The sequence below is a fragment of the Triticum dicoccoides genome, chromosome 6B, assembly GCF_002162155.2.
Source record: "Triticum dicoccoides isolate Atlit2015 ecotype Zavitan chromosome 6B, WEW_v2.0, whole genome shotgun sequence".
NCBI lineage: Eukaryota > Viridiplantae > Streptophyta > Magnoliopsida > Poales > Poaceae > Triticum > Triticum dicoccoides.
The window spans coordinates 719215235-719236865 of NC_041391.1; the positions used below are offsets into that span (position 1 = coordinate 719215235).

The window sequence follows — 21631 nt, forward strand, 5'->3', positions numbered from 1 at the left end:
TTGCACGCAGTGAAAGCATTCATTAATATTTATCACACAAAAATCGGAATTTTTTGATTTCATTTTTACTATTTTTCAATTTTACTGTTCATGAGGGAGCATGTGAGCTCGGGATTAAAAGAGCACTTTCGGGGTTTGACCCCTCGAAGTTACCAAGTTGAACAAATCACCATTAGTTCTGGTCTAAGTATTAGGGCTTCACTGATAAAGGGGATTCTAAAAAGAATTTTGGAGGATTCCTGTTCTCGGGGTGGTTTGATTCGTAGGATTGCAAACCATAATTTTTTTTTCTTTAGAATTTAGTTGCACTATATTCCATAAGAGATTGTCATCCAGACCATCTTTGAAAGAATCTAAGTTTTTCCTGTGCACAATCGATCAAACATCCTTATAATCTTGTAGTATGCAAGGTAACATTTCACTATATTCTACATTTTTTCCGTTCCCGTGTTTTGGAAATCCTGCGAATTAAAGAGGTCGGTAATTGTTTTGCTGAATAGCCAACATTGTACGCGTCAATGTCACCTAGGCCCGTGAACCAGATGGCACGAACCATCCCTCGCTCTAATCTCTACTAGCGCAGATCCATGTGTCCCCTACTCAAGTTGGCCTGGCCCGCCATGAACTCTGCATTCACCCTGTGCCATCGTGGACACCCATCCGCCACATACCATCACGCTCGCACCGACACACTCGTTGTAGCCCCTACACATTGGATTCCCAACGAGGTGGTGGAGGCTGGCTAGGCCGTGCGGGAGGTCGTCGCTGAGCGGCAAATCTAAGTCCTTGCACGCCACAGTTCACCTTCCTATAATAAACCGTGTCAATGGGTTTGTTAACGGTGTTTGTCGAGACTATATAGGGGGCTAAACATCCGGTTTTATAGTTCGGGTTTATGTAATCGAACCACGAAACCTCGCCTTCTTTCAGTTCGCATCCTTTTTTTGCAAGCTTTGCAGATTGATTGACATTTCGAATGGAAGAGACATGTCGGAATCGGTTGATTGACAGTTCGCCTTCCTACAATAAGCCGTGTAAATAGGTTTGTTGATGGTGTTTGTCGAGACTATAGGGGGTTAGACATCCGATTTTATACTTAGGGTTTATGTAATCGAATCGCAAAGCTTCGGCTTCTTTCAGTTGGCATCTTTTTTTCAAGCTTTGCAGATTGACCTTTTGGATTGGGAGAGAAATGTCGAAATCGGGACAGCCGTTGGATCACAAGGTGAACGGACGAGATCATTCCTCTGCTCACTCCTCTTATACAAGTGGCCTCGCCAAGCTAAACCCATTGCCCTGCTCGATCTCGCGTCCCCTCCCCCACCCCCCAAACCCTTCCCCGATGGCCGCCGCCGCCGCCGCGCTCCGCCGGGCCCTCGCGCCGGCACCGGCGCTCCTCCTCCGCCGCCAGGCCCTCGTGCGCCTCCTCTCCACGCAGGCCCAGTCCTCCACCGCCCCCACCATCAGCCCCGCCGAGCTCGTCCGCATCAAGAACTCCATCCGCAGCGCCGCCACGCCGCCCGACGAGCTCGCCGCCCTCTTCCTTAAAGGCATCCCGCACCCGCCCTTCCTCGGCGACCGCTCCATCTTCTCCCTCGCCGTCTCCCGCCTCACCGCCGCCGCCCGCCCCGACCTCGTCTCCTCCGTGCTCTCCGCCTCCCTCACCGCCCTCCCGGCGCCGCACCCCTCCGAGGGCTTCCTCATCCGCCTCATCGCGCTCTACGCCGCCGCCGGCATGCCCACCCACTCCCTCTCCACCTTCCGCCTCGTCGTGCCCCCCTCCGACCGCGCCCTCTCCGCCCTCCTCGCCGCCTACCACGACGCCGGCCAGCCCGCCCGCGCCATCGAGGCCTTCCGCGACCTCCCCGCCGAGCTCTCCATCACGCCGGGCGTCGTGTCCCACAACGTGCTCCTCAAGTGCATGGTCGCCACGGGGGGCGTCGCCGGCGCCCGCCAGGTGTTCGACGGAATGCCCGACAAGGCCGGCGTGCAGCCAGACATAGTCTCCTGCAACGAGATGCTCAAGGGGTACCTCAAGACAGGTGACCATGCCGCGTTCGACCTGCTGCTCAAGGAGGTCACTGGCGGCAAGAGGCGGCTCAAGCCCAACGTCACCACCTACAAGCTCCGAATGTCCGCCCTCTGCGCCAAGGGCAGGAGCTTCGAGGCCGAGGAGCTGCTGGACGCCATGGGCGCCAACGGCGTCCCGCCTAACCGGGAGTGCTTCAACACTGTCATCGGCGGGCTCTGCAAGGAGGGAGAGGTGGGCGCTGCGGTGGCGCTGTTCAAGAGGATGCCGGAGGTGCCCAGACTCAACGGGAAAGGTGTGTCGCCCAACTTCGAGACCTATATCATGTTGATCGAGGCGCTGGTCGAAAACAACGCGTTTGTCCCTGCCCTGGAGGTGTGCAAGGAGTGCCTGGCCAACAAGTGGGCGCCGCCGTTCGAGGCTGTCAAGGGTCTGATCCAAGGGTTGGTGAAGAGCAGGAAGGTGAAGCATGCCAAGGAGCTGGGCATGGCGATGAAGAAGGCCGCCAAGGGTGATGCCAAGGAGGAGTGGGAGAAGGTTGAGGCGGACGCCTTCCAGCTCGCGCTCGCCGAGATGAAAGCGTAACTCGCCGCCCGCTTGGGACAGTATGTTGTCGCCTGTAAGCGGGTGATAAGTTATCGTTTTCTTCTTGCACTTGAAATCTATTAGACGCTTGTGTTTCTTCATGTGCTTGTGGCCGGTTGACTCCAGCAGTTCCTCTGGTTCAGGGCACAAGATAGATCATCTTTTCTCATATAAGGTATTTGCATTTCAAACTACTGGGAGCTCTGCTGTCGCCTCGCCTGTAGGTGGGCATTATTAAACTTCAGTTACCAGATGCAGTCTGTACCACTTCTTTATCATCACAATTCACCTCTAGCTTGGTGCTTTAGATATTGTTCTCTGTGTAACTTTGGGAGCAGTGGGCACCTTCTGAACCTGTAGACCTCTCACGATCCAAGCACTATGGAGAGAAGTCCTACATGTTTGTTGCCTTTGTACTGCTCATTTGAAGGATTGAATCAACCGATTGTTTGATTTCATAATTCAGCATGTAGGCTGCGTGAGAATAATTTGCTGTGCTGCGCAGGAATCATTTGGTCCGGCTATACGAGCATGTGTACGCAATGTAGTCTGCTGCACGCATATATGGTCTTGAATTCAGGATTATGTTAGTTCACTTGTAGATCCATTCGTCGGAGCGGTTGCCGCCGCCGGCGGAGTCGACGTCGATGAAGATGCTGACGGCCTTGCCGATGCGGGGGCGGTCCTTGGTGGTCTCGAGGGAGTTGCGGACGTGGGCGACGGCGCCCCAGGAGCGGAGCGTGTTGGCCACGTCGTCGAGCCGGAGCAGGTACTCCTCCTCCGTCAGCGGGAAGGAGCGCTGCTCCCGGTACTTCCACATCACGTTCATCGCCAGCAGGTTCCGCCCCATGAACTCCTGCAGTTGCAGTTGCAGTGCAGCTTCCTCCATTATCGTATGTTGCTTCCAAATTCCTCTGTGTGAGAAAGGTGTGTCCTGACCTTGCGGATGAGCGTCACGTCGTAGCTCCGCCCGTAGCGCTTCCGGATGAGCGTGGCCAGGTCGAGCCCGCTGAAGCCGTCGTCGGCCGGCGCCCCCACCAGCCGCTCCAGATCCTCCCGGTTCCGCCTCGACGCCGACGACGATGTCCCCTGCAATCGATCAGTCAGTCAGCTCCCTGTTCGTCAACAAGATTAGTGTGTACAGACAGACGTTGTCGGTCAGTCACACCTCCTCGTCGTCTTTTCTTCGCTTCTCTTCGTCGTCGTCGTCGTCGTCGTCTTTGCCGCTGCTGGACTCGCCGCCGCCGTCGGCGACGGCCCTGACCGGGACGACGGCGCCGCGGTGGAAGGAGCCTGAGGATGGCCTCCTGGTGCGGCTAGGAGGGTGCACGGTGACTGCGAGCTGGGCCGAGCTGCTCCGCCGTGGACATAATGAAATGTCGTGCTGATGGATTATGCGCAGGTTCTGGGGGTTGCCGCTGGAGAGCACATTCATCATGGAGCTCGACCGATCGATCACCACGACAGATTCGAACCCCAAGATGGATGGATCGGTCGGACGACTTGCCTGGTCTGCCTGGAGGAGGGAGGGACGACAGGTGGAAGAAGAATCGTTTTATCTTGGCGAACAAGTTGTTTGTAAAAACTAATTTATGTGTGTACAAAGAACAGAGGAGTATCTTGGCGAACTGTAGTGATAAAGAAGATATAAACGAGGATGCAAAAGAAGACAAGAAAGGGCATTTGGTCTAGTGGTATGATTCTCGCTTAGGGTGCGAGAGGTCCCGAGTTCAATTCTCGGAATGCCCCCTCTTTTTCTTTAAATTCTTTTTTTTAACTCTTCTTCCCCCACACCATATACATGCATATTTTCAGAATGCTAGTTTTGCAAATAACATGGAACAAATATCCTCTCTTTTTTTTTCTTCCGAAATAGAACAAACAAATATCCTACGCATGAATGAATGGATGGGAATCCTCCACGCTGAGCAAATGGAGGGATTAAACAAACCCGCAGGATGCATGCAGATGCAGATGGTCAATACTACTAATCTAAAAGAATAATTGGCAACAACAACAACAACAACAACAAACAAGATACCAGGTTTAGACAGGAGAGCGGAGTAATTATTAATCAGGCAGCCAGGTAGCAGTTTATTTATACTTACCTGGAGGGAAGGTTCTTCAGATGAGATCCCCGTGCGTGCCGCGTCCGGCCGGCCGAGTTGGCGCCACCACCACTGCTTAACAAGAAGAAGAAGAAGAAGATTGCTTGTGGGGGAGCTCGATGAGAGGAGGAAGAAGGAAGGTTCAGAAGTGGAGAAGAGGAGGAGGAAATCCCCAAGCTTTTTGGTAGGCTTGCGTGACGCCACAGCCACACCAGTGAGCAGACCAAACTCAAGGATGGATGGATGCGTGGTGGCAGACGCAGCGGGGACGCTCACCACCACATTTTCTTTCTTTCTTTCTTTCTTTCTTTCTTTTCCTCCCTCTTCTTTCTCTCATAAAAAATTAAAAAATAAATACAAGAGCATGCCCATGAGGGGGTTTCTTGATTAATTACCACAACATGTATTCACTTACTTGCTCATCTACTAAATGTTTTCTTCATTTTTTTTCCAGCGGGTTCGTTTTACCGGGCCGGATTAATATCTCTAGCACTATTTTTTCCCCTCTCTCTCGGATTCCGTTTTGCGAGAGCGGAGCACCTCGATCGGTACGACGCTTCCCTTTCTCTTTCTGTACACGCACGCACTCTACATAGAATTGTGGTAGCAGTAGCTTTTTTTGGGCGAGAAATACTCCATCGGTCCCTCCCTCGTCCGAAATTAGTTCAAGCACAAACGGGCGTGTCTAGCACTAAAATGCGTCCAGATACATCTGTTTGGGCGTTAATTTATTTCAGGCGGAGGGAGTATAATCGTGGTAGCTACTGGTAGTACTGGCATGCACCGGCCAACCCGTGAATGAGATATTTCTCGTTATTGATATGATATTATTCAACTGTTAATATGAAATTAATTGTGCGCTGTAAATTGATCTGATAACTCTTCAAGGAATCTTGGTTACAAGTCTGTACAAGCAACAACTCAAATGGGAGCATTTTGTAGGCCTTCTACTCCTGTCTTATTCTCTCTGTATTCTATATGGGCATGGTTTGCGAATATTCAATTCGGTGCCCGGACTCATGCAGACATGGTAAACGTAAAATAAATAATAATAGAAAAAAAAGCATGGGTGCAGATGCACTCAAGAGCCTAAACGCCGCTTTCATAGTTTTTTTTTGTTTTTTTTGTTTTCTGCGTTTCTTTAGCAGATTTCATTTTTTTATTTTTCATTCTTTTCTTTTGAGTTTCGGGGTTCCTGGTTTCTTACCGGGTTCCTTAATTTTTTTTCTGTTTCCTTTATCTTTCAAAAAAATTTCAATGTATATCTAATTTTTTTCACACACATTGTACACTTTTCTCGTAGAAAAAACATTGTTTTTATACAGATTGCTTTTTCAAAGATATATTTTGATGTCTACTTTTTTTTCATACACATTATACATTTTCCGTATACATTTTTTTACATGTAGACACCTTTCAAATATATGATTAACATTTTCTCAAATCCAGGTTATGAAAAAAAATTAAATACATGTTAAACATTTTCAGATAGCGATTAAAATATGTTTTAGCTACGTGAATGCCTTTACATTGTAGAAACATATTTTAAGTGTCACGACCATATTTTTTGAAATGCGCGAACATTTTGTTAAATTTATGGCACATTGTATAATGGTAAAGTATTGTTTTTACATTGTAGGAGTATACATATTTTTTAAAATTCCACGTACATTTTTTGAAAATCATGAACTTTTTTCTAAATGTCACAAGTATTTTGTAATTATATCAACATTTTTTAAAATATACACATTTTTTACACAGTGTTAACATTAAATTTGCTGTTTTTAAAATTTGAAGTAATTTAAATTTGGGCGGCGCTAGCTTCGGTCAAACGTCAAGCGGGATATATCAACTCGGCCTAAAAGCACAGCCCCCCCCCCACCCACCCACCTACCCCCGCGGACGCGGAGTATCTGAGCTTGAGCTCAAATGAGTTTGGATGAACAGTAAAACCAAAGAAGGTGAAAAGAAATAAAAAAATCCTAATTTTTTTTCTGGTAAACTTTGACAACTGTTCTAAGTTTTTGCAAATTTTCATCATGAGATCACATTCGTGGAAGGAATAAAAAAAATTGATGCTTCAAAAATGTTATTTTCGAAAGCATTTTGGAGCACTGACTTTTATTTTTGGCCACGCCTTCCATGAATGTGATCTCATGATAAAAATTTGCAAACACTTAGAACATTTGTCAAAGTTTACTAAAAAAATCAGATTTTTTCTATTTTTTTGCAAGACTGTTCAGTGGAGCTCAGAAGGGTACTTTTGCCCCCCCCCCTCCTATAATATGTAGGAAATTCCTTTTGCGCTCCTACTCTCAATCCTAGTGCCAAAAGACTACTTCTCGGATGACTGAAATTTCCCCTCCAAACCACCACCGTCGTCCATTTTCAGCTCCACTGCTGATGCAGTTATCCAATTAGGATCTTGAAGAACCCACCCCCGACGGCCATGGTGACGAGCCCTGTGTCAGTGACTACTACCGTGGAGGCACCACCTCGCTATGCCACATCATTATCATCCATGAGCTCTGCAACGAGATCCATCTACACTAAGTACGTCAGACGTGTTGGCAGAGGCAGAGGTGGAGATGCTTACGGACGACGAGGCAACTAAGAACCAAGAGCTCCAACCGCACGACGAGGCGTAGATTCAAGATGGAGGAGGATGGGGTTCACCTCGAGGGAGGGGGTTAGGGTGGAGGCATAGGAGCGCACTATCAAGGAGTCGCGATAGGACTACCGCCGTGAGCTCGATACCACGAGCACCTCGCCCGCATGGAGAGCTTTGCGGATGGGCGGTCCACCGCCGAGGAGTCACATGCTGAGTATCGCCTTGAGACCTGATACCATAAGCACATGGCTCCGACATAGAGCGCTTGGTGAATAAGGGGTGCACCGTCAAGGCGCCGCAAAGCCGAGTACTACCGCGAGTCCTGGTACCGTGACCACGTCGCCGCCTAGTGCCTAGACGGTGGTATGTTTTAAATCTCCACAGTTGATTCAATTTAAGGGGGATGTACCGAAGCAGATGACTATACATATACACATAATCAAGGAAAATAATAATCGAAGAGAGTGAGTGGCACTAGTTTATGTCTTCTTCCTCTAATTTCTTTTATTTAAGCACAAGCCTTGAACATGTGGCGCAAGTATGGACCGAACCTCTGACAGAGGGAAACTTGTCGAAAATCAGTCCATGCATGCAAAAGAGTTAATACCACTATTGGTACATAAACTTGTAGGGGTGGGACCAGTTTCATACAAAAACTAAAAACCCCCACAAAACTAGTCCTCCAACTTGACTGTTGTAACAAATTCATACAAAACCACCCCGAACTGCACACGTGGCGCGCCAGGTAGGCTCTGTCTGGCCCGAAGTGTGTTTTTACAAAAAAAACTCGCGCTTTAGCAATTTCGCAGACAAGTCCATACCTCCGACAGAAAACCCCCTGGTCGTCGGCCCCGATGCAAACCCCTTAGAAAATATTTCCTTCTTTCGCCCGTCCTGTCCTCCTCATCTGCTCCTGCTCCTGTGAGGCGACGCCGCCGTCGGCCTCATCGGCGGCGACACAAGGCGCCATGGAGCCGCGGCATAGGGAACCCGGCAAGTGGCCTCCTGAATACGGTAAGCACTCCTCTGCCTCCTCTGCCTCCTCCTCTGCTTCCCTTGTTCCTGCCGGCGGAGTGGTTAGGTTTTTTAGGCCGATCATGCCGATGTAGTGTGAATTTTGGGTCGATCTGCTCACTAGGGTTGGTTGTGTGCGTCCCCAGGGTTCGTAGGGGAAGTAGTTTCCATGAGCTTGTCTAGGGTTTCTTGATGCTGATTTGGGGAATTCGTGGGGTCAATCAAGGGCAATGTGAGGGGATTTGACCTAGGGTTTTGGGTAGCATACAGGGAAAGGGGGGTCCTTTAGGTCAGAGAGGAAAGAGGTCATGTGTTGATGTGATTTTATTGTTCACATATTCAGAGATTATATGCTATTGTTGCACTGAACTGTAAATGCGCTGTAAAATGTGATGAAAGGGTGGTCTTTCAGTCGATATTTCAGTGAAAAAATGCTTACTTTCTCTGTTTGGCAAAAGTAAAAGCTTTTTTGAGATGAAAGGCATCATTTTTACTATTGTTTTGTGATGAAAGGGTGGTCTTTTAGTTGATATTCAGTACATATTTATGTTTGAAAATCATGTACAGATTCAGTTAGAGTTTGAGCACTGTACTTTTTCAGTTGAAACTATGATTCAGTTAGAGTTGAATGTGTTGTGCACTGAAAATTACATGTGTCGATTATTGCAGTGACAAATGGAGAAGCTAGCCAGTTTTTCTCAGTGGAGTTTGAGCACAATGGAATTTTCTTGGGGGAATGCATAGGTGGAGAATTGAAGTTCTCTTACATTGGGTGCAGTCATGAAGCTTTTGACTACTGTCATTCAGACACATGGTCACTCACTGGGGATGATCAAGTATTGCTTGGCAAGGATGGACTATGACCCTACAGACCCTCAAATCAAAGTGTACTGGATTTTGCCAGATAAAGACTATGGTGATGGCCTGCTATGTGTGAACAATCCAGATGTTATAGCTGCTATGGTGAGGTCCAGCAGAGAAGCCAAGACATTGGATTTGTTAGTTGATGAGGAGAACAAGATTCAGACATTATATCCTGATATCATACTAAAAGGATGCCCAACTGCAGATGGAAATGAGGATGAAGAAGAAGAAGAGGATGCAGATCATGATGCAGAGAATGCAGAGGAAGGAGAGGATGGCGAGGCAGATCATGATGCAGAGAATGCAATGGAAGGAGAGGATGCAGAGGCAGATCATGATGCAGATGCAAAGAATGTAGATAATGTAGTTGAAAACAATGATAGAGAAGAAGAGTTGAATGAAACTGACTCAGACTTTTATGAGAGTGACTATGATTGTGAAGATGGAGATGATGATTTGTTTGCTCAGAATGTGGACAAATCATTGAATGACAACAATGAAGAAGAGGAAGAGATATTTGAGGAGGAAGATCCACTGGATGATGATGAGCTCAACCTGTCAAAAGATGAGTCGGAGAAGTTGAAATATACATTCAGAACATTCAATGCAGAAATGGACATGAGCAACCCAATCTTCAGGGTTGGGCAAGTATTTGGAGAAATGAAAGAGCTAAGGGAAGCATCCACTGCATACACAGTCAAAAACAGAGTGAAAATCATTAAAGCTAGAAATGAGGCAGAGAGATTCATTGGTGTGTGTCAACCTGATTGCCCTTGGAGGTTGAAAGCATCTAGATACAATAGAACAGGAAGCATTGTCATCAGAGAGTACAATGGAGAGCACACCTGTCATAAAACATGGGATTCCAAGTGCTTGACAGTAAAGTACCTGCCTGAGATATTTATGGATGAGTTCAGAGACAACAAGAGCATGGACTTGGGTACATTTGGAAGAAAACTTCAGCAGAAGTTCAAGCTTAATCCAGTGAGAATGAAGCTTGGCAGGGCCAGGAGTGTTGCACTTAAGATCATACATGGTGATGAGAAAGCACAATACAGCCAGTTGTGGGACTATGGACAAGAACTAAGGAGAAGTAATCCAGGGAGCAAATTCATTGTTTGCACAACCGAAGTGAAGGAAATAGGTGACCTGCTTCCAAAAGATCACCTATCTTCACTATATTGGTCCTATGATGCCTGCAAGAGAGGTTTCCTGAGGGGGTGCAGGCCAATTCTATTTGTTGATGGGTGTCACCTGAAGAGCGAATACAAGGGTGTGCTGCTTACAGCTGTTGGGATTGATCCCAATGATTGCATATTTCCAATTGCAATGGGCATGGTGGAGGTGGAGTCAACTTACTCTTGGGAATGGTTTCTCACCACTTTGAAGAATGATTTAAACATCATTAACACCTCCCCTTTCACTATAATGAGTGACAAGCAAAAGGTGTGTTCCATTTGTCCAAACATGTTGCTGTTGCATATTTCCATATGGTGCTGTTGTCTCACTGTTTATGAACTAATTTTGCAGGGTTTGATCAATGCTGTTGAGAAGATATGGCCAGATGCAGAACACAGATTTTGTGTTGACATCTTTATCAAAACTTCCACCAGAAGTTCAAAGGAGAAACACTGAAGAATATGTTGTGGGCCATTGCTAGGTCAACTAATGTGGACAAGTGGACCTTGAACAGAGAGAAGTTGAGGGCACAGAACTTGGAGGCATATAATTGGTTGGATGGCAAGCCCCCCAACCAGTGGGTGAAAGCATACTTCAGAGATTTCCCCAAGTGTGACATCTTGTTGAACAACATGTCAGAGGTGTACAACAGGTAAACTTCAGTTAGTTCACTTTTCTAGCAAACAAGTTTAGTTATGTTTAACACATAAAACTTCAGTTCAGGTAATCTTGCAGTGTCACTGAGTTCTGACAAAATTTTACTATGTCTCTCTTGCAGCTACATCTTGGATGCAAGAGAACTGTGTGTTATATCAATGCAAGAATGCATAACACATAAAATTATTGTGAGGCATGACAAAAAGTACAAAGAAGCTTCAGAAAAGTGGACTGGACTTATCTACCCCAAGATTAGGAAGAAACTGGACAAGAATGCAGAGTACTCAGGTAACTGCTTTCCAACACATTCAGGACTTGGCATTTATGGTGTTGAATCAGGCAACAACAAGTATGTTGTGGATATTCCAGCAAGAACTTGTGATTGCAAAAAATTTCAATTGGATGGCATCCCTTGCAATCATGTGATTGCCTGTTGTAGAGCTGATAGGATTGACCCTGAAACATTGGTTCACAAGTGCTATAGCATAGAAAACTATCTAAAGGCATATGGGCACAACATCATGCCTATGAGGGACAGGAAAAGCTGGGAAAAGATGAATGGCATTCCCTGTTGGAAATATGCCCTAGAGGCAATAATAAAAAAGGTTATTATTATATTTCCTTGTTCATGATAATTGTCTTTTATTCATGCTATAACTGTATTATCCGGAAATCGTAATACACGTGTGAATACACAGACCATAACATGTTCCTAGTGAGCCTCTAGTTGACTAGCTCGTTGGTCAACAGATAGTCATGGTTTCCTGAAAATGGACATTAGATGTCATTGACAATGGGATCACATCATTAGGAGAATGATGTGATGGACAAGACCCAATCCTAAGCATAGCACAAGATCGTGTAGTTCGTTTTGCTAGAGCTTTTTCAATGTCAATTATCTCTTCCTTAGACCATGAGATCGTGTAACTCCCAGATACCATAGAAGTGCTTTGGGTGTACCAAACGTCACAACGTAACTGGATGACTATAAAGGTGCACTACAGGTATCTCCGAAAGTGTCTGTTGGGTTGACACGGATCGAGACTGGGATTTATCACTCCGTATGACAGAGAGGTATCTCTGGGCCCACTCGGTAATGCATCATCATAATGAGCTCAAAGTGACCAAGTGTTTGGTCACGGGATCATGCATTACGGTACGAGTAAAGTGACTTGCCGGTAACGAGACTGAACGAGGTATTGGGATACCGACGATCGAGTCTCGGCAAGTAACATACCGTCTGACAAAGGGAATTGCATACGGGGTTGATTGAATCCTCGACATCCTGGTTCATCCGATGACATCATCGAGGAGCATGTGGGAGCCAACATGGGTATCCAGATCCCACTGTTGGTTATTGACCGGAGAGCCGTCTCGGTCATGTCTGCGTGTCTCTCGAACCTGTAGGGTCTACACACTTAAGGTTCGGTGACGCTAGGGTTATTAGGAAGACTTGTATGTGATTACCGAATGTTGTTCGGAGTCCCGGATGAGATCCCGGATGTCACGAGGAGTTCCGGAATGGTCCGGAGGTAAAGATTTATATATGGGAAGTTGTCATGCGGACACCGGAAAGTTTCGGGGGCATATCGGTATTGTACCGGGGCCACCGGAGGGGTTCCGGGGGTCCACCGGGAGGGGCCACCCCTCTTGGTGGGCCACATGGGCCGCGTGGGGCAGGGAACCAGCCTCTGGAGGGCTGGGCGCCCCCCCTTGGGCCCATGCGCCTAGGGTTGGGGGGGAACCCTAAGGGGGGCGCACCCCCTTTGCTTGGGGGGCAAGCCCCCTCCCTGGCCGCCGCCCCCCCCTCTAGATCTCATCTAGAGGGGGCCGTCCCCCTTCCCCCTTCCCCTATAAATAGAGGGGTGAGGGGAGGGCTGAACACCTGATCCAAGGCGCAGCCCCTCCCCTCCCCAACACCTCTCCTCCTCTGTTGTGCGCTTGGCAAAGCCCTGTCGGAGTACTGCCTCTCCACCATCATCACGCCGTCATGCTGCTGCTGGAGCCTTCTTCCTCAACCTCTCCTTCCCCCTTGATGGATCAAGAAGGAGGAGACGTCGTCCGTACCGTATGTGTGTTGAACGCGGAGGTGCTGTCCGTTCAGCACTTGGTCATCGGTGATCTGAATCACGGCGAGTACGACTCCATCATCACCGTTCTCTCGAACGCTTCCGCACGCAATCTACACGTGGTATGTAGATGCAATCTCTCTCCCATGACTCGTTTCTTAGATGAACTCATAGATGGATCTTGGTGAAACCATAGGAAATTTTTTAATTTTCTGCAACGTTCCCCAATAGTGGCATCATGAGCTAGGTCTATGCATAGTTCTCTATTGCACGAGTAGAACACAATTCTGTTGTGGGCGTAGAGCTTGTCAACTTGCTTGCCGCTACTTGTCTTATCTTGCTTCAGCGGTATTGTGGGATGAAGCGGCCCAGACCAACCTTACACGTACGCTTACGTGAGACCGGTTCCACTGACTGACATGCACTTGTTGCATAAGGTGGTTGGCGGGTGTCTGTCTCTCCCACTTTAGTTGCAGCGGATTCGATGAAAAGGGTCCTTATGAAGGGTAAATAGAAGTTGACAAAATCACGTTGTGGTTATTCGTAGGTAAGAAAACGTTCTTGCTAGAACCCAATTGCAGCCACGTAAAAGATGCAACAACAATTAGAGGACGTCTAACTTGTTTTTGCAGCAATTGTCATGTGATGTGATATGGCCAGGAGTTGTGATGAATGATGAATGATATATTGTGATGTATGAGATCATGTTCTTGTAATAGGAATCACGACTTGCATGTCGATGAGTATGACAACCGGCAGGAGCCATAGGAGTTGTCTTTATTTTTTGTATGACCTGCGTGTCATTGAAGAACGCCATGTAAATTACTTTACTTTATTGCTAAACGCGTTAGCCATAGAAGTAGAAGTAGTCGTTGGCGTGACAACTTCATGAAGACACAATGATGGAGATCATGATGATGGAGATCATGGTGTCATGCCGGTGACGAAGATGATCATGGAGCCCCGAAGATGGAGATCGAAGGAGCTATATGATATTGGCCATATCATGTCACTACTATATAATTGCATGTGATGTTTATTATGTTTTATGCATCTTGTTTACTTAGAACGGCGGTAGTAAATAAGATGATCCCTTATAATAATTTCAAGAAAGTGTTCCCCCTAACTGTGCACCGTTGCTAAAGTTCGTCGTTTCGAAGCACCACGTGATGATCGGGTGTGATAGATCCTTACGTTCACATACAACGGGTGTAAGACAGATTTACACATGCAGAACACTTAGGGTTAACTTGACGAGCCTAGCATGTACAGACATGGCCTCGGAACACCGAGACCGAAAGGTCGAACACGAGTCGTATGGAAGATACGATCAACATGGAGATGTTCACCGATGATGACTAGTCCGTCTCATGTGATGATCGGACACGGCCTAGTCGACTCGGATCGTGTAACACTTAGATGACTAGAGGGATGTCAAATCTGAGTGGGAGTTCATTCAATAATTTGATTAGATGAACTTAATTATCATGAACTTAGTCTAAAACCTTTGCAAATATGTCTTGTAGATCAAATAGCCAACACTCATGTCAACATGAACTTCAACGCGTTCCTAGAGAAAACCAAGCTGAAAGATGATGGTAGCAACTATACGGACGGGGTCCGGAACCTGAGGATCATCCTCATAGCTGCCAGGAAACAATATGTCCTAGAAGGACCGCTAGGTGATGCATCCGTCCCAGAGAACCAATACATTATGAATGCTTGGCAGTCTCGCGCTGATGATTACTCCCTCGTTCAGTGCGGCATGCTTTACAGCTTAGAACTAGGGCTCCAAAAGCGTTTTGAGCAACACGGAGCATATGAGATGTTCGAGGAGCTGAAACTAGTTTTCCAAGCTCATGCCCGGGTCGAGAGATATGAAGTCTCCGACAAGTTCTATAGTTGTAAGATGGAGGAAAATAGTTCTATCAGTGAGCATATACTCAAAATGTCTGGGTTGCACAACCGCCTGTCCCAGCTGGACATTAACCTCCCGGATGAGGCGGTCATTGACAGAATCCTTCAGTCGCTCCCACCAAGCTACAAGAGCTTTGTGATGAACTACAATATGCAGGGGATGGTGAAGACCATTCCTGAAGTATTTTCAATGCTGAAGTCAGCAGAGGTTGAAATCAAGAAAGAACATCAAGTGTTGATGGTCAATAAGACCACTAAGTTCAAGAAGGGCAAGGGTAAGAAGAACTTCAAGAAGGACGGCAAAGATGTTGCCGCGCCAGGTAAGCCAGTTGCCGGGAAGAAGTCAAAGAATGGACCCAAGCCTGAAATTGAGTGCTTTTATTGCAAGGGGATGGGTCACTGGAAGCGGAACTGCCCCAAATACTTAGCGGACAGAAAGGCCGGCAACACTAAAGGTATATTTGATATACATGTAATTGATGTGTACCTTACTAGTACTCGTAGTAACTCCTGGGTATTTGATACCGGTGTCGTTGCTCACATTTGTAACTCACAGCAAGAGCTGCAGAATAAGCGGAGACTGGCGAAGGACGAGGTGACGATGCGCGTCGGGAATGGTTCCAAGGTCGATGTGATCGCCGTCGGCACGCTACCTCTACATTTACCTACGGGATTAGTTTTAAACCTCAATAATTGTTATTTAGTGCCAAGTTTGAGCATGAACATTGTATCTGGATCTCGTTTAATACGAGATGGCTACTCATTTAAATCCGAGAATAATGGTTGTTCTATTTATATGAGAGATATGTTTTATGGTCATGCCCCGATGGTCAATGATTTATTCTTAATGAATCTCGAACGTAATGTTACACATATTCATAGCGTGAATACCAAAAGATGTAAAGTTGATAACGATAGTCCCACATACTTGTGGCACTGCCGCCTTGGTCACATTGGTGTCAAGCGCATGAAGAAGCTCCATGCTGATGGACTTTTAGGGTCTCTCAATTATGAATCATTTGACACATGCGAACCATGCCTCATGGGCAAAATGACCAAGACCTCATTCTCCGGAACAATGGAGCGAGCAACCAACTTGTTGGAAATCATACATACCGATGTGTGCGGTCCAATGAGCGTTGAGACTCGCAGAGGATATCGTTATGTTCTCACTCTCACTGGTGACTTGAGTAGATATGGGTATGTCTACTTGATGAAACACAAGTCTGAGACCTTTGAAAAGTTCAAGGAATTTCAGAATGAAGTAGAGAATCAACATGACCGAAAGATAAAATTCTTACGATTGGATCATGGAGGAGAATATTTAAGTCACGAATTTGGTACACACTTAAGAAAATGTGGAATCGTTTCACAACTCACGCCGCCTGGAACACCTCAGCGTAACGGTGTGTCCGAACGTCGTAATCGCACTCTATTGGATATGGTGCGATCTATGATGTCTCTTACCGATTTACCGCTATCATTTTGGGGATATGCTCTAGAGACAGCTACATTCACTTTAAATAGGGCACCGTCTAAATCCGTTGAGACGACACCGTATGAATTATGGTTTGGGAAGAAACCTAAGCTGTCGTTTCTAAAAGTTTGGGGATGCGATGCTTATGTCAAGAAACTTCAACCTGAAAAACTCGAACCCAAGTCGGAAAAATGCGTCTTCATAGGATACCCTAAAGAAACCATTGGGTATACCTTCTACTTAAGATCCGAGGGCAAGATCTTTGTTGCCAAGAACGGATCCTTTCTGGAAAAAGAGTTTCTCTCGAAAGAAGTAAGTGGGAGGAAAGTAGAACTCGATGAAGTACTACCTCTTGAATGGGATAGTAGTGCAGCTCAGGAAAATGTTCCTGTGATGCCTACACCAACTGAAGAGGAAAATAATGATGATGATCAAGGTACTTCGGATCAAGTTGCTACTGAACTTCGTAGGTCCACAAGGATACGTTCCGCACCAGAGTGGTACGGCAACCCTGTCCTGGAAATCATGTTGTTGGACAACAGTGAACCTTCGAACTATGAAGAAGCAATGGCGGGCCCAGATTCCAACAAATGGCTTGAAGCCAAGAAATCCGAGATAGAATCCATGTATGAAAACAAAGTATGGACTTTGACAGACTTGCCCGATGAACGACGAGCGATAGAAAACAAATGGATCTTTAAGAAGAAGACGGACGCGGATGGTAATATTACCGTCTATAAAGCTCGACTTGTCGCTAAGGGTTATCGGCAAGTTCAAGGGATTGACTACGATGAGACTTTCTCTCCCGTAGCGAAGCTTAAGTCCGTTCAAATCATGTTAGCAATTGCCGCATACTATGATTATGAGATATGGCAGATGGACGTCAAAACGGCATTCCTTAATGGGCATCTTAAGGAAGAACTGATATGATGCAGCCGGAGGGTTTTGTCGATCCTAAGAATGCTAACAAAGTGTGCAAGCTCCAGTAATCCATTTATGGGCTGGTGCAAGCATCTCGGAGTTGGAACATTCGCTTTGATGAGATGATCAAAGCGTTTGGGTTTATGCAGACTTATGGAGAAGCCTGCGTTTACAAGAAAGTGAGTGGGAGCTCTGTAGCATTTCTCATATTATATGTAGATGACATACTTTTGATGGGAAATGATATAGAATTCTTGGATAGCATTAAGGCCTACTTGAATAAGTGTTTTTCAATGAAGGACCTTGGAGAAGCTGCTTACATATTAGGCATCAAGATCTATAGGGATAGATCGAGACGCCTCATAGGTCTTTCACAAAGCACATACCTTGATAAGATTTTGAAGAAGTTCAAAATGGATCAGTCCAAGAAAGGGTTCTTGCCTGTACTGCAAGGTGTGAGATTGAGCTCGGCTCAATGCCCGACCACGGCAAAAGATAAGGAAGAGATGAGCGTCATCCCCTATGCCTCAGCCATAGGATCTATTATGTATGCCATGCTATGTACCAGACCTGATGTAAACCTTGCCGTAAGTTTGGTAGGAAGGTACCAAAGTAATCCCGGCAAGGAACACTGGACAGCGGTCAAGAATATCCTAAAGTACCTGAAAAGGACAAAGGACATGTTTCTCGTTTATGGAGGTGACGAAGAGCTCGTCGTAAAGGGTTACGTCGATGCTAGCTTCGACACAGATCTGGATGACTCTAAGTCACAAACTGGATACGTGTATATGTTGAATGGTGGAGCAGTAAACTGGTGCAGCTGCAAGCAGAGCGTCGTGGCGGGATCTACATGTGAAGCGGAGTACATGGCAGCCTCGGAGGCAGCGCATGAAGCAATTTGGGTGAAGGAGTTCATCACCGACCTAGGAGTCATACCCAATGCGTCGGGGCCGATCAAACTCTTCTGTGACAACACTGGAGCTATTGCCCTTGCCAAGGAGCCCAGGTTTCACAAGAAGACCAGGCACATCAAGCGTCGCTTCAACTCCATCCGTGAAAATATTTCAAGATGGAGACATAGATATTTGCAAAGTACATACGGATCTGACTGTCGCAGATCCGTTGACTAAACCTCTCTCGCGAGCAAAACATGATCAACACCAGAACTCTATGGGTGTTCGATTCATCACAATGTAACTGGATTATTGACTCTAGTGCAAGTGGGAGACTGTTGGAAATATGCCCTAGAGGCAATAATAAAAGGGGTTATTATTATATTTCCTTGTTCATGATAATTTTCTTTTATTCATGCTATAACTGTATTATACGGAAATCGTAATACACGTGTGAATACACAGACCATAACATGTCCCTAGTGAGCCTCTAGTTGACTAGCTCGTTGGTCAACAGATAGTCATGGTTTCCTAACTATGGACACTAGATGTCATTGACAACTGGATCACATCATTAGGAGAATGATGTGATGGACAAGACCCAATCCTAAGCATAGCACAAGATCGTGTAGTTCGTTTTGCTAGAGCTTTTTCAATGAAGTATCTCTTCCTTAGACCATGAGATCGTGTAACTCCCGGATACCGTAAGAGTGCTTTGGGTGTACCAAACGTCATAACGTAACTGGGTGACTATAAAGGTGCACTACAGGTATCTCCAAAAGTGTCTGTTGGGTTGACATGGATCGAGACTGGGATTTGTCACTCCGTATGACGGAGAGGTATCTCTGGGCCCACTCGGTAATGCATCATCATAATGAGCTCAAAGTGACCAAGTGTTTGGTCACGGGATCATGCATTACGGTACGAGTAAAGTGACTTGCCGGTAACGAGACTGAACGAGGTATTGGGATACCGACGATCGAGTCTTGGGCAAGTAACATACCGTCTGACAAAGGGAATTGCATACGGGGTTGATTGAATCCTCGACATCGTGGTTCATCCGATGACATCATCGAGGAGCATGTGGGAGCCAACATGGGTATCCAGATCCCGATGTTGGTTATTGACCGGAGAGCCGTCTCGGTCATGTCTGCGTGTCTCTCGAACCCGTAGGGTCTACACACTTAAGGTTCGGTGACGCTAGGGTTATTAGGAAGACTTGTATGTGATTACCGAATGTTGTTCGGAGTCCCGGATGAGATCCCGGACGTCACGAGGAGTTCTGGAATGGTCCGGAGGTAAAGATTTATATATGGGAAGTTGTCATGCGGACACCTGAAAGTTTCGGGGGCATATCGGTATTGTACCGGGGCCACCGGAGGGGTTCCGGGGGTCCACCGGGAGGGGCCACCCCTCTTGGTGGGCCACATGGGCCGCGTGGGGCAGGGAACCAGCCCCTGGAGGGCTGTGCGCCCCCCCCTTGGGCCCATGCGCCTAGGGTTGGGGGGGGGGAACCCTAAGGGGGGCGCACCCCCTTTGCTTGGGGGGCAAGCCCCCTCCCTGGCCGCCGCCACCCCCCCCCCCTCTAGATCTCATCTAGAGGGGGCCGGCCCCCTTCCCCCTTCCCCTATAAATAGAGGGGCGAGGGGAAGGCTGAACACCTGATCCAAGGCGCAGCCCCTCCCCTCCCCAACACCTCTCCTCCTCCGTTGTGCTCTTGGCGAAGCCCTGTCGGAGTACTGCCTCTCCACCATCATCACGCCGTCGTGCTGCTGCTGGAGCCTTCTTCCTCAACCTCTCCTTCCCCCTTGCTGGATCAAGAAGGAGGAGACGTCGTCCGTACCGTATGTGTGTTGAACGCGGAGGTGTTGTCCGTTCAGCACTTGGTCATCGGTGATCTGAATCACGGCGAGTACGACTCCATCATCACTGTTCCCTCGAACGCTTCCGCACGCAATCTACAAGTGGTATGTAGATGCAATCTCTCTCCCATGACTCGTTGCTTAGATGAACTCATAGATGGATCTTGGTGAAACCATAGGAAAAATTTTAATTTTCTGCAACGTTCCCCAACATTCCCATCCACCCTCCAGTCTTCACAAAGAAAATGGGCAGGCCAGCAAAGAACAGGAGAAAGACACCAGAAGAGAAGAAGAAGAAAGATGGAAATTTTTACATCAACAAAAAAGGAGTGGCCATGCATTGCTCAGTGTGTGGTAGTGCTGACCACAACAAGAGAGGACATGCCAAGTTTATGAGGCAACAGGAAGCTCAATTAGAAGATGATGATGAAGTTGGAGATCCTTCAATTCTGCAGGTTAAATCAGTGATTTCAGTTAACTATTTTTCTCTGAATTAGGACTTTGAACAGTGATTTCAGTTAACTGCATTTAAGTTTAGTTATGTTACTAACATGAATTGTTTTCTGACTACAGGATATTATGCCAACAAGACTTGATCCTAGGCTTGATCCTATGAATGACAGAAGTAGTATGGTCTACACCATAGGCCAGGAGGTGCACCTTTAATATTACTGTCATTCATTTTCAGTTAACTGTTTTTCTCTGAATTTGTACCTGCATTTCATTTTCTCATTTATATCTTCCTGACATTTTGTGATCCTGCATATGAGAGGGCATATGTGAGCACTTGGAATCCTCCTGGGCCACTTCCTGAAGAGTCTGCTTTTGTGGTGCAAGCTAGGGATTCTATCCCTCCCAGAAGAACCACAACCACAGCCACAACAAGTGTGAGGGGAAGAGGAAGGGGAAGGAAGAAAGCTGCAGCAGTACCACATCCAGATGATCCCGGGTCAAGTGCAACTGGAGGAAGAGGAAGGAAGAAAGGAAAGACAGTGAGATCTGGCACTACAGAGAGAGGAGGATCTTCTGGGAGTAGAGCAAGAGGCAGAGGAGTGGCTGGGAGAAGATACAGGAGGGAAGCTAGCTCTTATCCAGCATACAGGCTCATGTTTGGTGAAGATGGAGCAAGGGAGCCAATACCTGATCTCAACTTAACTGAAGAAATTCCAGTTTCTCAGAATCCACCTGGGGGTGACAGTTAGATGTCTGTTTAGTTCATCAATGAACTTCATGCTAAACTGTAGAAGTTCATGTCTGAAGTTCATGTCCAGTTTCTATGAAGTTACTTCTACTCTTCCAGTCGCCAACTCCCACTCTGGACGGTTCGCGTTCCCACTCACCGCATCAATAAATCCACGCCCACCCACCGCACCGCCCACCACTCCCCACTCACCACTCCCCACACACCGATCGCGTCGCCTCCACTCCCAACTCACCACCGTCGG

The 21631-nt window shown here is 46.9% G+C and overlaps 2 protein-coding genes and 1 non-coding gene across 3 annotated transcripts; 2 read left to right on the plus strand and 1 right to left on the minus strand.

The window, feature by feature from the left end:
- Positions 1-1321: 1321 nt before the first annotated feature.
- Positions 1322-2996, plus strand: LOC119325685 (pentatricopeptide repeat-containing protein At1g61870, mitochondrial-like). Its single transcript, XM_037599400.1, has one exon. It carries the CDS (start codon positions 1343-1345, stop codon positions 2612-2614), a length of 1272 nt encoding a protein of 423 aa, XP_037455297.1. The 5' UTR covers positions 1322-1342; the 3' UTR covers positions 2615-2996.
- A 50-nt stretch (positions 2997-3046) lies between these two features.
- On the minus strand, positions 3047-4973 carry LOC119325686. Its single transcript, XM_037599401.1, has 4 exons — positions 4723-4973; positions 3783-4130; positions 3554-3703; positions 3047-3470 (listed from the first exon to the last, which is right to left on the minus strand). Exons 2-4 carry the CDS (start codon positions 4050-4052, stop codon positions 3207-3209), a joined length of 684 nt encoding a protein of 227 aa, XP_037455298.1. The 5' UTR covers positions 4053-4130; positions 4723-4973; the 3' UTR covers positions 3047-3206.
- TRNAP-AGG lies at positions 4292-4363 on the plus strand. The gene has a single exon. It is a non-coding gene; the product is annotated as a tRNA-Pro (tRNA).
- Positions 4974-21631: the final 16658 nt, after the last annotated feature.

Coding starts and splice junctions, on each gene's coding strand:
- LOC119325685 (XM_037599400.1), top strand. CDS start 1,343: ATGGCCGCCGCCGCCGCCGCGCTCCGCCGGGCCCTCGCGCCGGCACCG.
- LOC119325686 (XM_037599401.1), bottom strand. CDS start 4,052: ATGATGAATGTGCTCTCCAGCGGCAACCCCCAGAACCTGCGCATAATC. Junction 3,704..3,782: donor GAAGAAAAGACGACGAGGAG/GTGTGACTGACC, acceptor GATCGATTGCAG/GGGACATCGTCGTCGGCGTC. Junction 3,471..3,553: donor ACGTGACGCTCATCCGCAAG/GTCAGGACACAC, acceptor CTGCAACTGCAG/GAGTTCATGGGGCGGAACCT.